Source organism: Laetiporus sulphureus (genome assembly GCF_001632365.1).
Source record: "Laetiporus sulphureus 93-53 unplaced genomic scaffold LAESUscaffold_1, whole genome shotgun sequence".
Classification (NCBI taxonomy): Eukaryota; Fungi; Basidiomycota; class Agaricomycetes; order Polyporales; family Laetiporaceae; genus Laetiporus; species Laetiporus sulphureus.
Genome location: NW_024468510.1, coordinates 1,541,414 through 1,554,733, shown reverse-complemented (window position 1 = coordinate 1,554,733; position 13,320 = coordinate 1,541,414). Strand labels below are relative to the sequence as shown.

Below are 13,320 nucleotides of genomic sequence, written 5' to 3'. Positions count from 1 at the left end.
ATCCTTGCACTTTCAAGTCGTTCACTGAACGGATGCCTGCGAGATGACCTACAGGTCGGGCTGAGACAAGGCTTGACGAAAAAAAGCGCAATATACGTGCCAGACCTGATGCAGATGGTGTGACGTGTTCCCTGCACGTGGGCCGCGTTACACCGTGGTGTAACGCTGCAGCTTCCCCAGCTTCCCCTCCTCCATGTCGCCTTGGTCGAGTATATTAGCACTGCAGTGATCTGTGATACCCTCCAGACAAGACTGTCATGCCCGCTCCTGCTGCACCCGCCCGTCCGGCGGCAGGCAATGCTCCTCCCGCCAGGAACCAAGAGGAATCGACACTCAATAGAATATGGGCTATTGCACAGGTACCGTCGTCCGCAGTTCAGTCATTGAGGCAATGGGCTCACTCAATGCATCTCCAAGCAATTTATCGTAATGTATTTGATAATGCAACTTGGTACGTCGCCGCTCAGCTCCCGCAATGGTTTGTGCTCACTCTTCCAAAGCGACCAAGTTCTTCGCGGCCAAGGAGCAACCTGCTGCGCCGCCTGTACCCTCGGCGATGGTAACAGACGGCGTATCGCAAGGACAGTCACCCAGCCAGATTCCGCTGCTCCCTACAAGTGCACAGCCTGCATGGCCGCTTGGAATACCTCTCGCGATGTACGTATACCTATCGACTTCGCCTGAGGGCGAGGTCTTCTCCAATCAGTGGACCTCCGAGTGGCAAGAGAGCCACGACTCGGGGCTGCCGCACTTTGTCTGGGAGAATATCACGTATGGAGATTGGAAGGAAACGCGCGCGGTGGATTTTATGGTGGATTTGCCTGAGGTGAGAGCGATCTGTCAATTCGGATTGGACGAGGCGTAACGCTGATCGCGGTGCAGAGCGTGCAACACAACGCCTCGTTGTGGGCAGATATATTCCTTGTGAAGGACGGTGCGAGTCCGGACCCCTCAAAGCCGAACTATGACATCAGGGCGATTCACCACAGTCGCAAATGTGCGTCCTCATTTCATGTCTTTCGTGGTTTTTTTAACGGTGATATGCAGTGTTGACGCGATACCTGCCCAAGCTCAAAGTGCGTAAGGAGAAGAACCTTCTAACGGCACAACAAGAAGAGGCAGAGGAGCTCGAAGAGCCGCAGGTAAGTATGCCCAATTGACAACCATTGGAGGATGTGCTTATGTACGTTCTAGGCAGATACCATTGTCTCTCACTGGCATCCGGTACGTCAGCGAACGCCAGAATATGCTCGTCCATATGTTGAGCATCATTTTGTAGGATCTCGCGTTAGCTCTTGTCTCCGACGCATCAGTCTTGCCGTATTCTAAGCTGGCCCCTCCCGTCGCTCAACGTATGTCAGGTTTTAAACTGGCGAGATTTTGGCAGCTGATGAACGTACCAGATGTCTACCTCTACCCCGAGAGAGATCAGACTGGCGCAGTGGGGTTCTACAAGCCTATCGTCTATCCAAACGACTTCTGGTTGTTACGCTCGCAGTTTATAGAGATCAACACTACTACACCAAGACTGCCACTTCATGTGACGTTCCAGCCCATCACCTTCTGGAAGTTCCAGATTTTCTCTTCTATGACTCAAGGTTTTGACGAGGCGGCGAAACAACAAGGCAGCTCGGGAGCAGAGTTCGACGAAATCAAGAGGATGCTTGTGGAGACTAATCCTTGGTTCTTAGGCCTGACAGCCTTGGTCAGTGTGTTGCACATGGTGTGAGTGTGAGAGGACGTATTGGAGGTAAGATTACTTATGTTCGTGCAGGTTCGAAATGTTAGCGTTCACCTCCGATGTATCGCATTGGCGACACAAGAAAGAGTTAGTCGGCGTGTCAGTCAGGTGCGTGCCTTCTCGTGATGCTCAGAAGATGGCGTCCTGTAACTCTCCTCTGTAGAACCGTATGTGCTATGCTCGTCGTATGAGCTTGCGCAAGAGTAACCATAACTAACAATAGATCGTGACCAACGTCGTCGTCCAAATCATCATATTGCTCTACCTGATTGACAACAACGAACAAACGAGCTGGATGATCCTCGCGGGTAACGGTGTAGGAGTGCTCATTGAGGCCTGGAAGGTATTCTCTACATTTCTCTGTCTTCAAGCTGTCTGCCGTTCTGACCATAATGCAGATCACAAAAGCCGTGGATATCAGCATAATACCTGCACCTCCGGGCTCTCGTTTTCCTTACAAGGTTGATATTAAAGGTAAGATGAACATGACGTAGACGATGAGCTTATTCTTGACGGTGTTTGATAGATAAGCACACCTTGACGGAAGACGAGAAGAAGACACAAGAGTAAGCACACTCATATCTGATGAATTACGGCGGCCTAATCCGATGCCTAGATATGACAAACTTGCGTTCCGATATGTCTCCTGGTTCACCATCCCATGCCTTGCCGCATACACGGTGTACTCGCTGTTATATGGAACACATCGAGGATGGTACAGCTTTGTGATCTCGACGCTCACGTCATTCGTGTACATGTTTGGCTTCGTAAGCGCTGTTCTTGCCATGAGGCCGAGGCTAGGTTGACAGCATGCATTATTGCAGGCCCAGCTGATCCCTCAGCTGATCATAAACTACAAGCTCAAGGTTCGTTTTGCCTCATTGGATGTTCGCATCTTGACTTATGACGTACTATTGCGTAGAGCGTTGCTCACATGCCCATGAAGGCGATGATATACAAGTCGTTATCGACGGTTGTGGATGATCTATTCGCGTAAGGGCGTCCGGAATGTGCATGACCGCAGCTTATTTATTTTTGGGCAGGTTCTGTATCAAGATGCCCATGTTGCATCGGCTGGCGTGTTTCCGGGATGACGTCGTCTTCGTCGTATTTCTGTATCAGGTGTGTACCCCACGTTCCCCATACTGGAGAAGTGGCCTGACCGAAGCTTGCAGCGCTGGATATATCGGATTGATCCTAAGCGCATGAACGAATACGGACAGGTGATGGCATCAGAAGTGGACGCGGTGCACGGTAAAGAAGAGAAAGAGAACACGGAGACGAAGAAGAACAAATGAGGAGAGGAAGCTACAAGTAGAGTAGACTGGCACATTGTATGCATCTCGGCCGGAACACGGTGGTTATCGACAAGTGACGGAAACATGTGGGAAGCATGCCGGATTACTGTAATAGTTTCGCTGTGAGATGCCGTCTGTCATGGGGGCGTGGAAGTGTTACGTAGAGTTGACGAATGCACCGAGGTGAGCGCAGCGCCGAGCTGGTGGACGCAGCCGTGGTAAAAACATTGTCTCGTCGTTTCATCCAAATTGGCGCCTCCGCGTCCGGAGTCAGCGTCCGCCTGAACGCAGCGGGTGGTGTCTCACCTTTTGCAGAGCACCGCTACCTGCCCCCCTTTTCCGTCTCGCGCGTTCAGTGCTATGGCCACTAATGGCCCGCAGGCGAGTTATGCGTGCAACTGCCTGAACGTCCGCATACACCCTCAACCGCCGCAAGGAGCTCCGCCGCCCTCGGAGGACGATTACGAGCCTGTCTTTGCAGGCGATACTGGAGTGTCGGTGGTACGCCATCTGTGGAATTTTGGAAAACGTCTTACAAAACATGAATACTAGGTACATGTCAAGCTGACACTCCGGTCCCGTACTCGACCGGTGCCCGAGCAGCATGGAGAATTGGCCACCCGTTATGTTTCGTTGACATGCATGCTCTGTCAATGCTTGGTGTACCGCGTGCGACAAGTCGTGCATCTGGAAACCGATGGTGGCGAAGGACCTGTGCTGCCAGTTGACGATTGGGTGGAGCAAGACATTTTGAAGAGCGCCACAGGGTGGATTGAGGTTTCAAAGGGCTGCATGGTGCGTCAATTCGTCTGGCTGTGAATTCGGATCAGTAGCGGTTGCTGGTTTCCGGTGTTGCTAGTGCTTGTTACTCTCGGGCCCACCTCGAGAGACCGTTCCTGCCGCGGAATGCTACTTCTGCTGTGTATCCTCGATGTCGCAATCTCTCTTGGCTCATTGACCTTGTAATTGCAGACCGGAGAAGCAATTTCTAAAGCAGAGGCTTCTCCAGCATATTCGAAGCTCTTTGGCGTCATCCTGCCTGCTGGTCTGCCTACCATTACATTCAGTGCGCCATCATCATCACCCACGACCTCAACGCCGGCCGTTACCAAGTATCTGCCTCCGGTACCCCCTCTGTTCTCGCCTCCTCCATTTACTCCAAGCCATCCTGTCTTTGCATATCTTGTCTCTATCGCCAATGCCGAGATGGACCATGTCCGAGCCTCGGCGGAAGAACACATCGCCAAAGTCGTCGAAGAGAAGACAGCCGAAATCAAAGAGGTTGAAGGAGGGCTCAGGCAGAGGGTCGAACTTCTTTGGAGCAAGTTCAAAGAAAACTTGGACAAGATTGATCAAGAGCACTTCGCACATCGCCGCCCACCGTATACGTCCAGGCGCGGATCCAGCGAAGCTCACTGGGGCGGCACGGCACATGAGGCGTATTCATCTGTGAGAATTAATGAATTCATTCCCAACCACAATATTCCTCCGAGGACGTCACCTGCTGCTTCTCCCCGTCATCTGACGTCTGCTCTTTCTGCCTCGTTGGCCACATCTTCCTTCCATCATCCCCGACGGGAACACGATAACGCAGCCCCACGTGCTGAGTCTGCTCAAGGCCCATCATCTCCAAGCTCTCTTCCGTCACCATCGCGCGCTCCACAGCTGAAGTCGCCTTCTTCGGCATCGTCTCACACGCTGGTTATGGCTCCGAATGATGAGGCAAGCACCATTCGAGAAGCATATAGGCGTAACATGGATCAGTCGAAGGATATCGCGACCAGCTTCAGATATGTGCACGATCTGGAAGAGCAGATGCAGGCGCGGTACGGACAAGCTACTTCATCCGAGTCTCTAGCGGAGGCTTCATCTAGTGCTATGCATGGAATACTTTCGACCAGTGCTGAGGCCCCGCGTGGGCGATCTCCTCGTGCAGGGAAGAGCTCCATCAGGAAAGGGAAGGAGAAGGAGAATGCCGAGCCACATTCTCCGCACAAGGACGAAGGACCTGCAGAACAGGCAAACACCGGTGCGGAAGTGAAAGATGGTGGTGCTAAAAAAAGGAAAGTTACATTTGACGTCAAGCCTGAAGTTGCGATCATCGGTGCCGACGCCATGGAGGCCGAAAGCACTAGACCGCAGGATGAAGGTATGTTCCCTTTTATTATATATGTAAGAAATTTGTCAACAATGTGTTCGTCAGAAATAATTTTCGAGATGGAAGGCGAAGAGGGCACTGAGCCCCCAAGCACAGATGTGGCTCAAAGTTCTGCTCCGTCGACGAATGGGCACTCTGCAGCTCGAACGGCAGAAGCTGCACGCACTCGACATCCAAGAAATCGTTTGCAGGACAATTATGGCCTTCCCTCGTCGTTATCGGCCCTCCGTCCTTCCTCGTTACCCAACGTATCCAACATACGCGCCCCAGCGCGCCGGGTCGATGATCAGCGACAGGATCGCCCGCGATCCGAGATCGTGCGAGAGGCCGTCATGTCTGCGGGAGCAGCAAGCAAGCGAGATGAGGCCGACGAACACATTCATGAGGATGACGCGGAGGAAGTTACTGATCCTCGAGAGGCGGAGATTTTGAGATTAGTGGCGGCGAGTACTCCGAGCCATCGGAGTGCTTGGAAGAGAGATAGTAAGGCTTGGCAGTTATTCGTGAACAGGCAGGATAGGAAGAGCAAGGAGCATGCGCCTGCCGCGATCGAGGAGGAAGGCGATGAATCTGCCGCGGAGTATGATGGTCCACGTCTTGGCCAAGGTGTTGATATGGACGTTGATGATGTAACGGAAGGTGGAGAACGAGGTCCGTATACATCATCACGTTTAGGATTTGCTGGTACTAAACTGTTTATGCAGAGGATGGCCTACGTGCGAACCATCATTACCCAGTAGCTTCCTCGCTACCGATACCTATCTCGCTTAATGGTCTGCACTTTGGCGCTGCTTCTTACGAGCCAAAGACGTCTCTCACTGAGCAACCTGGAACAATGGTTCCTGCGCTCCGGACGATGACGTCTTCGTCTGCAGCCGTGCGGCGACAAATTTACTTGGAGCGCGATCGCCAACGTTCTATTGATCCTGGCGCGCTCGATTTTACCGAGGATATGGATGATGAGGAGGAGCCAGAGATCCAGCCAGAAGCAGAAGTCGGGTCGTTGGCACAGAAGCGCGCATTGCAGATTCTGGAGGCTAGCAATCGTATACCTGAAGCTGGCGAGTGTTACGCATAAGTTCTGCAGGTTCGATACTGACTCCTCTTTGTCCTAGGGATGTGGAGAAGTTTAGCTTGACGAATACGCGAAGGTACCTTGGACGTTGACATTTATATTGTAGTCTTTTCCTAATTAACGTACATACGTCGAAACATGTTGTACGCAATTAGCGCATATATCCATACACACACCTAGTTAGCTGTGATCGTGCTATGCAATGCTGTGATGTACATATTGTATCGCTAATGATTGAGTTTTTTTTAACTGCCGACGTCCGATGGAGGGAAGTGAATCCGAGATGGAGAGTGAGGGAAAAATCTAGTATTAATGAACACTGGCTTATGAACTTTTGCTTACCGTGAAGGAGGTAATCAACAACTATGGGAAGGTCGACTCTACACCTAATTACGCATGGCCGTCTTCCGCGTGGGCTCCTCCCAACACGCGGGCAACAAAATCCTCCACTTTGGACTCGTCCTTCTCAACATCCACCTCATTGTCACTGCCCCCAGTCGCCTCCGCCTGGCAGCGCTCGCATTCGCACTTGAATCGCCAGCCACGAGCAAGCTCGAACCGACGGCGCCGTCTAGCCTCTTCCGACGTCTCGTCGGGATGCTGGGAGACGTCGACGTAGGTCATCGTAATCTCCTCGCCCTTCTTGATCGGCCGTGCCGCGATTAGGGACAGCTCCGAGTTGCCGGACTCGAACGAAGGTCGGGCGTTGGAATCGCATGAGTGCGTCATCTACAAAGTGAGCGTGAAAGAGTTCTCAGTGGCGGACTGAATTCACCGGGTCGAACACACTTACATAGGAGGACACGAGGAAGAGTCCGCTGCCTATCTGCCGGGATGTACCAGATGGAGTGCGCGTCCTCTCTTGATCCTCAGGACGGAAGGTCGATGCGGGCTATTCAAAGGTCAGGCTATGTCAATGAGGTCGTGTAAGTCAACTGACTTTGTCGTCGCGACCATCATCATACGAGATGCCAATCGTGTTGTACCTCATCTTACCCTTATATGTAGCATACCTTTCCGACGTCAGCAGGTTTTCAAGGCCAGGGAGGGCGCTTCCAAGAACGGCAGAGAGCAGTTTGGTTTCTTCTTCTGATACCTCGCCGTCGATGAAACGCAATCGTTCCATGTGATCATAGAGGGAATAGTCCTTGTCCGACATGGCTTCAGCAGTCATCTGCTCGATAAGCGGGTTTTTGCCTTTCGCGAATTGCTTCGCTGTCTCAATCGCCACCTGCTTGGAGACGAAGCGCGCGACAAGCAGTGGGACAGTGCGACCTTCGGACTTGAGGTGCTCGACGAATTTCTTCTGCGCCTCGTCACGAGGCTCTCGGATTAATTCTGAAAGACCGCTATCGACTTCCTCCGGAAGGACAGGTTTCAAACCAAAGAGCAGATTCTGTGATTCTGCCTGTGCTCGCGCTCTACAGTCCTCAGAGCAATATACGGAGTTAAGGCGGTCATTTTCGGGACGAATAGCCGAATCATCCTCGATGCGGCGGAGACAGTGCGAGCAGTAGCGTCCTTGGCCTTCAAGATCCAGGTCAAGCACCGCAACAAGGGGTCGCTCCTGCGAGACTTGGCATCAGCGACGTGTACATATCAAGCGACCTGGTAACGAAACCTTGTAGATGAGGTCTCCTGCTTCAAAGTCCTTCGCTGCCACGAGAATATTACGCAGTTTGTTCTCACCGCCAGGAGCAGTCTTGATTGAAACACCCATGCCAGCAGGCGGGAACGCCTTAAAGTAACCTAATGTTATTACAAAGTAATCGTCCTTAGCGCTTTTCGAGATCCTGTGATCAATAGGCTCACCTTCAATGCGCATTGACAACTACACAAGTACGACATGCAAAAAAGGTAATGAGATCACGACTGCATTAACGGACACGCGGAGTAGAACAAGACGAGCCGGGAGGTAGATGAGGGGAGCCGACGCGGCAATATGCAACTATGAACCGAGCAGTTATGCGCCCGTTTCTCTCCACATAGCCTATGGCTGGCTGCCTGGGTCTGTCACCTTGTCCCACTCCTGCGACGTCTCTGAGGGCGGCTCAGACCTCGTTGGGCTGGACTCGTCCTCTGCTGCGATTTCCCCGACATCTATTTCCTCCAGAGCGGACGAGTTAGGGATACTCACTTCCACACTCAGTAGCTCCAGAACAATCTGCAACAGAATTAGCAAACTGTGAGGACTCAAACGTAGCGCACGCACCTCAAATACTTCCTTAGGCAGAACCTCTTGCAAACCAGGAATCAGTTCTTGAGGTCGAGGGAAGACGCAGAGTGCTTTGAAAAGGGCTAGCGCTGCCTGCATACGGAACATGGGGCCTAATATCCGATGTTAGACAGAATGGGTATGTGAGACCATGGAGAATATTACCCTGTGCCGCCATTTGTTCGCCTATGGCAATCTGTTGAGTGAAGTACTGCTGGTGTAGCTCTTGAGGCAACGAAGATATCTCCTTTTTGATCTCAAGGACAGCCGCCTGTAGATCAGCATCACCCGTGCCATTGTCGGACTTCTTTTGTGCTGCTGCTGCTCGTTTCTCTGCTCGCTTCTTGTCCTTCTCTAAGCGAGATTGTATGGGAGTAAATACAATGTGTTGCGAGAACAGCTAGAACACTCACTCAGCTGTTTGCGGAACTCCAGGTCGTTCCTCCGCTTGTGGTCGAACCATACGGCATAGGCGACGAGGCCGCCGAGGGCGGTGACACCAGCGATGGTGTAGAGTGTGGACGTCCTCGAGGCCATGACGAACGTCGGACGGATGGAAAGTTTCAGCGCACCCCCGAGCGCTGACTATCCCGATCGGGAGATCCCGAACCCGCACACCGCAGCGTGTAGGCGCTCATGTACACGCGCGGGCAGCAGCTGCGTCGGATAGGCGCACGCGGTCAATCCCATCCGGGTCCGCCACTCTGCGCAGCCTGGCGCATATATACGCACCACGTGTGATCCAGCAGCAGTCCGTGCTTCCCAGTCTGCGAGAACAACCATGTCCATCGACCCCAGAATGATCGTCGGTCCGCTCGAGGATGCCTTTGTCAAGGTCACTTTCGAGGAAGACGTGGACGCTGATCGTTCCCGCAGCACTGACCCGTTCTACGACTCATGGGTGGATAAAGGTGCGCTCGCCTTGTAGCGCCAATGTACTCAGACTCATTACTGGCAACCCTAGCCTCCAGCGCGTTTTCGGAGCCCTCGGTCTATACGTAAGCTCTCCATCAACGGCCATCGCTCGTGTATCGTTGGCTCAACATGGTGTTGAAGTGCTCGAGCTCTGCGGAAGCAGTATCGCAACCATTCCCTCGTGCTGTTCGCGGATCCTTCTGTTAACCTCCTAGGTTTCCCTGGAGCTCTGATCCAACCTCTGGCACCATCAGAGATAATTGAATCCCTTGGATTCCTGCCCTCCGCTCGCCGCTTGGGTGGCCAAGCGGGGACTCTGGCTGGACAACTCCAGTATGGCGCGTTTAAGGTCGCTTGGGACGTACGTGACTGTTGAGTATGCTTGCGAGAATACGACCTCACATTGCGTTGTCTGCAGAAATACGACTTCATATTGTATGTCATCAGAGTACGCATATGGTTCTGAATGCGGCGCGGGTGCGGATACTGACTCAAGCTTCTCAGTACGTCCAAGGCTTGAGTGTCCGGACGCAGCATTACCTCCTGCACGAAGGCCCAGAAGCGCCATCTCGCGCGCTTCTGATGGCAGCCGGCGCCTGGAAGAACCTGCTGCACGAAGAAATTCTCATATTCAACAGCGGATTTTGGAAGAAGAGCCATGAGCTTTGGATTGAGGTTCAGAAGGCCAATTGGGATGATGTGATCCTGAAGCAAGAGTTCAAAGATGCTTTGAAGAAGGATATTAACGGGTTCTTCTCCTCCGAGAGCCTGTACAAATCGCTAGCCATCCCTTGGAAGGTCATTGCAATTACTTCTTGTTTAACTACGCTGCTCACTTTGTTCTGTCTCTGCAGCGCGGTCTCATCATGTACGGCCCTCCAGGTATGTTGCCGATGCATGGCCGGCGAAATAAGCTCACATTATTCTCCTTTACAGGGAATGGCAAGACCATCAGTATGAAGGCGGTCATGAAGGAATGTGACGCCAAAGGATATGCGCCGCTCTATGTCAAGTCCTTCAAGAGCTACCTAGGCGAGGAAGGGTCGATGGCTGTGGTCTTCGAGATGGCCAGGAGCATGGCGCCTTGCGTCCTTGTGTTGGAAGATTTGGATTCCCTCATCAACGATAGCAACCGCTCGTTTTTCCTCAACCAGCTTGATGGTCTAGAAGGCAACGACGGACTACTCGTCATTGGTTCGACCAACCATTTCGACAAACTGGATCCAGCCTTGAGTGGAAGGCCGAGCCGTTTCGACCGCAAGTAGTATGTCGACTTGTGCCATCGTTTGTTCGGAATGCTGATCACGCGTTTCTTCGTCGTGGCTAGCTCCTTTGACGATCCAGACGAAGAGGAGCGTGCCCTATACGCGAAATACTGGCAGAATAAGCTCAAGAGCAACGAGAGCATCGAATTCCCTGACAGTCTAGTCCATGAGATCGCTGTCGAAACGAACAAGTTCAGCTTTGCATATCTGAAGGAAGCCTTGTCAGTATCTTTTGGCATCAGCTATGCGTGTTCCTCATCGATCCGTCCCGCTAGCGTTTCCGCTCTTGTCTTGCTCGCTGGATATGAGGATGGAGAGAAGCCCTCATTTGCCAGCGTGCTGAAGCGACAGATCAAGTCCCTCCGTAGCCAGCTGGATAAGAAGCCTGACGGGGCAACGCCCTCTGTTAGTGTATCTGCCAGTGTCTCCACCCATTTGCCCACATTTTCGCCCCCTCGTTCCGCCGCCGCCGTGGCAGGTTGGCGCATGAGGTCAGCGGCTGCCCGCCGTGTCCCTGTTACCCTCGATAGGAGTTCGGACTGGATCGAGGGCAGTTCCCGGCTGCCCATGCCTGGCGGATTGCCTCAGAGGGAGGCGGTAGCGCACAGAGAAGTAAGAGATGAAGAGCCTGGGGCCGACCGGATGGCGTCCGGCCTGGATCGGGCCCATTACTTCTGATGTTAACCATTGATACCTCGATGTACTTTTGCAGTCATAAGGATACGGGTATGTAAGTAGATTCGACGGATGTACGATAATCGCGGTGTACGATCTTGGGACATTGAATCTATAAACCTTGTTGCTGACTTATTTGACTCAGGCTGAGACGCTTTTAGAGTTGTTTGCCGGATCTTCGAAAACTGGTCACTCGTCGGAACTCGAGAAGCGCCGGCAGTCGCCGGCAGCAGACCTTGCGACTGTAGGCGACGGGTGGTAGCGATCAATGTGGATAAGAATTTTCGGTTGGATGGAGCGGAAGAGATGCTCGTCATAAGTATGCGGAATAGGTGATGTAGTGTAGAAAGAATGAATTTCTTTTAGGACACGGAAAAATGCGAGGTGGAGCATACATTGGAGTACACTAAGGGCGAGAAAAAAAATCAATAACGAGACCGACTAGTGACGAAGGATCAAGAGACGACGGCGTGGTGGATGACGCTGAATAACGAGACAAAGGACGTGTAAGGCAGGAGTGTATGCGGTACATAGTATATAATATAATTCTTCCACACCATCAGGTGGGCAGAAAATAACAATCTACGACAAGTATAGTAAGTAGAAGATATCTGCGACTACACATAACGCACGGAGGACAACATCCGCGTTATTATGCCATCGATGTCTCGCAGCGGAGACATCGATGGCATAATAAACAAAGTGGTACGGGCACAGCGTCTAAACGAAAACGGTAAGCGATAGAATGACGTCGAAGGAGACAACAAGGCCAAAGTTGCCTGCGCCGAAATCACGTCACAATTGTGCCCCGGGAGAAACCTTGCAGTTGCAAGGTAATTGTACATGAATCATACTGTCGTATCATCGCAGTAGAGTGATTCAGTGCAAGTAGTACAAATCGGTGTTAAAGCGTATCATAGCGTGGAAGTCACACGTCGTAAAGAGCGAGGTCGTAGAGACCTGACTATGCGTAGGGGGTGTTCTGGTGCATTCATGAATATTAGCTAGGTTCGGCGTGGTCGGACGTCACGTACCATTTGCGAATAAGGCATTTCTTAGTTGGACTGTGGGCCGGACTGTCTTGAGCACGGTGCTTAAGAGGTGAAGCCAGGAGGCTGACCGGCTGGTCGATGATATTTAACTCGACGATGTCCATGCTGAACGAGAGCGAGCTGTCGATTTTCCATCGCGATATAATTACGATCGCTTTGACGAGTGCCCCTTTTAACGCGTCTTCGTACTTATCGGGCTGGACAAGATGATCATGCTTGTCATATGCCGGCAGGAGACGGGGGCGCCAAATACCGAGTCTAGAAAGCTTGTCTCTGGCCGCGAGAGCATCAGCTATAACACAGCCAATTGTCGATGTTGAAGCCTGCAAGTAATGAAGCAAGATGACATTATAGATGACATTATAGTGAAACAAAGGGACACAGAAGTCCTCAACTCACGTTCGTTGTACTGCCGTTCATCAGTCCGATCGACGCGCTGTGAAAACGTTCCGCATGTTAGCCAACCAGTCATCAGCTATAATAATGCACGCACCTCGAAGATTTTGTGTCGGATTTTGATGCGGTCTTCGACGTCGAGCATGTGGCCATTAACCGTCCAACATTTCTTGTCCTCCTTCGAGCGCCTCTCTATTGTACGAAGTGTCTCGCGAGCCTTCATATATAGTGATTTAAGTTCGTTGAGGGAAGGAGGGGCGACGCAGGCAGATGCAGAATGGTTTTCAAATCCCTTGTTCTTATCACCGAGTTTGGAATTCCATTTACCGCACGGTCCACAATGAGCAATTGCTGATGGAAGATGAGAGACTGGCTAAATTGGACCGAGAAACGATGGAGTGGTGGACAGAAGTTCGGGGGGACAGAAATACAACAGATGCATAGATGAAAGTATATTATCTTACATCACATAGCTCATGAACATTTGACGATAGCTCGGCGTGAAATGACAATGCTCACGGGGGTGTGTG

The 13,320-nt window shown here is 52.0% G+C and overlaps 5 protein-coding genes across 5 annotated transcripts; 3 read left to right on the top strand and 2 right to left on the bottom strand.

Moving 5' to 3' along the window:
* Window positions 1-655: 655 nt before the first annotated feature.
* LAESUDRAFT_639072 (cleft lip and palate transmembrane 1) lies at window positions 656-3,039 on the top strand (the record flags this gene model as incomplete). Its single annotated transcript, XM_040903515.1, has 14 exons — window positions 656-826; window positions 883-997; window positions 1,048-1,142; window positions 1,280-1,352; window positions 1,404-1,725; window positions 1,775-1,844; window positions 1,965-2,084; window positions 2,140-2,215; window positions 2,268-2,307; window positions 2,358-2,508; window positions 2,566-2,607; window positions 2,664-2,734; window positions 2,785-2,863; window positions 2,917-3,039. 14 exons carry the CDS (start codon window positions 656-658, stop codon window positions 3,037-3,039), a joined length of 1,548 nt encoding a protein of 515 aa, XP_040770566.1.
* Window positions 3,040-3,175: 136 nt separating this feature from the next.
* LAESUDRAFT_27866 (uncharacterized protein) lies at window positions 3,176-6,499 on the top strand. The gene is made up of 6 exons (XM_040901817.1): window positions 3,176-3,540; window positions 3,592-3,834; window positions 4,012-5,188; window positions 5,243-5,848; window positions 5,902-6,254; window positions 6,313-6,499. The coding sequence occupies exons 1-6, from the start codon at window positions 3,400-3,402 to the stop codon at window positions 6,328-6,330; spliced, it is 2,538 nt and encodes an 845-aa protein (XP_040770565.1). The 5' UTR covers window positions 3,176-3,399; the 3' UTR covers window positions 6,331-6,499.
* A 163-nt stretch (window positions 6,500-6,662) lies between these two features.
* On the bottom strand, window positions 6,663-9,024 carry LAESUDRAFT_754075 (uncharacterized protein; the record flags this gene model as incomplete). Its single annotated transcript, XM_040911841.1, has 10 exons — window positions 6,663-7,001; window positions 7,066-7,164; window positions 7,213-7,839; window positions 7,894-8,021; window positions 8,085-8,103; window positions 8,173-8,220; window positions 8,290-8,436; window positions 8,485-8,600; window positions 8,653-8,841; window positions 8,901-9,024. The coding sequence occupies 10 exons, from the start codon at window positions 9,022-9,024 to the stop codon at window positions 6,663-6,665; spliced, it is 1,836 nt and encodes a 611-aa protein (XP_040770564.1).
* A 146-nt stretch (window positions 9,025-9,170) lies between these two features.
* LAESUDRAFT_27563 (P-loop containing nucleoside triphosphate hydrolase protein) lies at window positions 9,171-11,252 on the top strand. Its single transcript, XM_040901809.1, has 10 exons — window positions 9,171-9,398; window positions 9,452-9,485; window positions 9,544-9,763; window positions 9,821-9,850; window positions 9,907-10,200; window positions 10,257-10,284; window positions 10,339-10,666; window positions 10,730-10,888; window positions 10,943-11,072; window positions 11,146-11,252. The coding sequence occupies exons 1-10, from the start codon at window positions 9,269-9,271 to the stop codon at window positions 11,155-11,157; spliced, it is 1,365 nt and encodes a 454-aa protein (XP_040770563.1). The 5' UTR covers window positions 9,171-9,268; the 3' UTR covers window positions 11,158-11,252.
* A 739-nt stretch (window positions 11,253-11,991) lies between these two features.
* On the bottom strand, window positions 11,992-13,151 carry LAESUDRAFT_27749 (uncharacterized protein). Its single transcript, XM_040901816.1, has 5 exons — window positions 13,118-13,151; window positions 12,888-13,007; window positions 12,794-12,830; window positions 12,377-12,717; window positions 11,992-12,324 (listed from the first exon to the last, which is right to left on the bottom strand). Coding segments are annotated over exons 2-5 (435 nt in total). The 5' UTR covers window positions 12,944-13,007; window positions 13,118-13,151; the 3' UTR covers window positions 11,992-12,323.
* Between the last annotated feature and the right edge of the window lie 169 nt (window positions 13,152-13,320).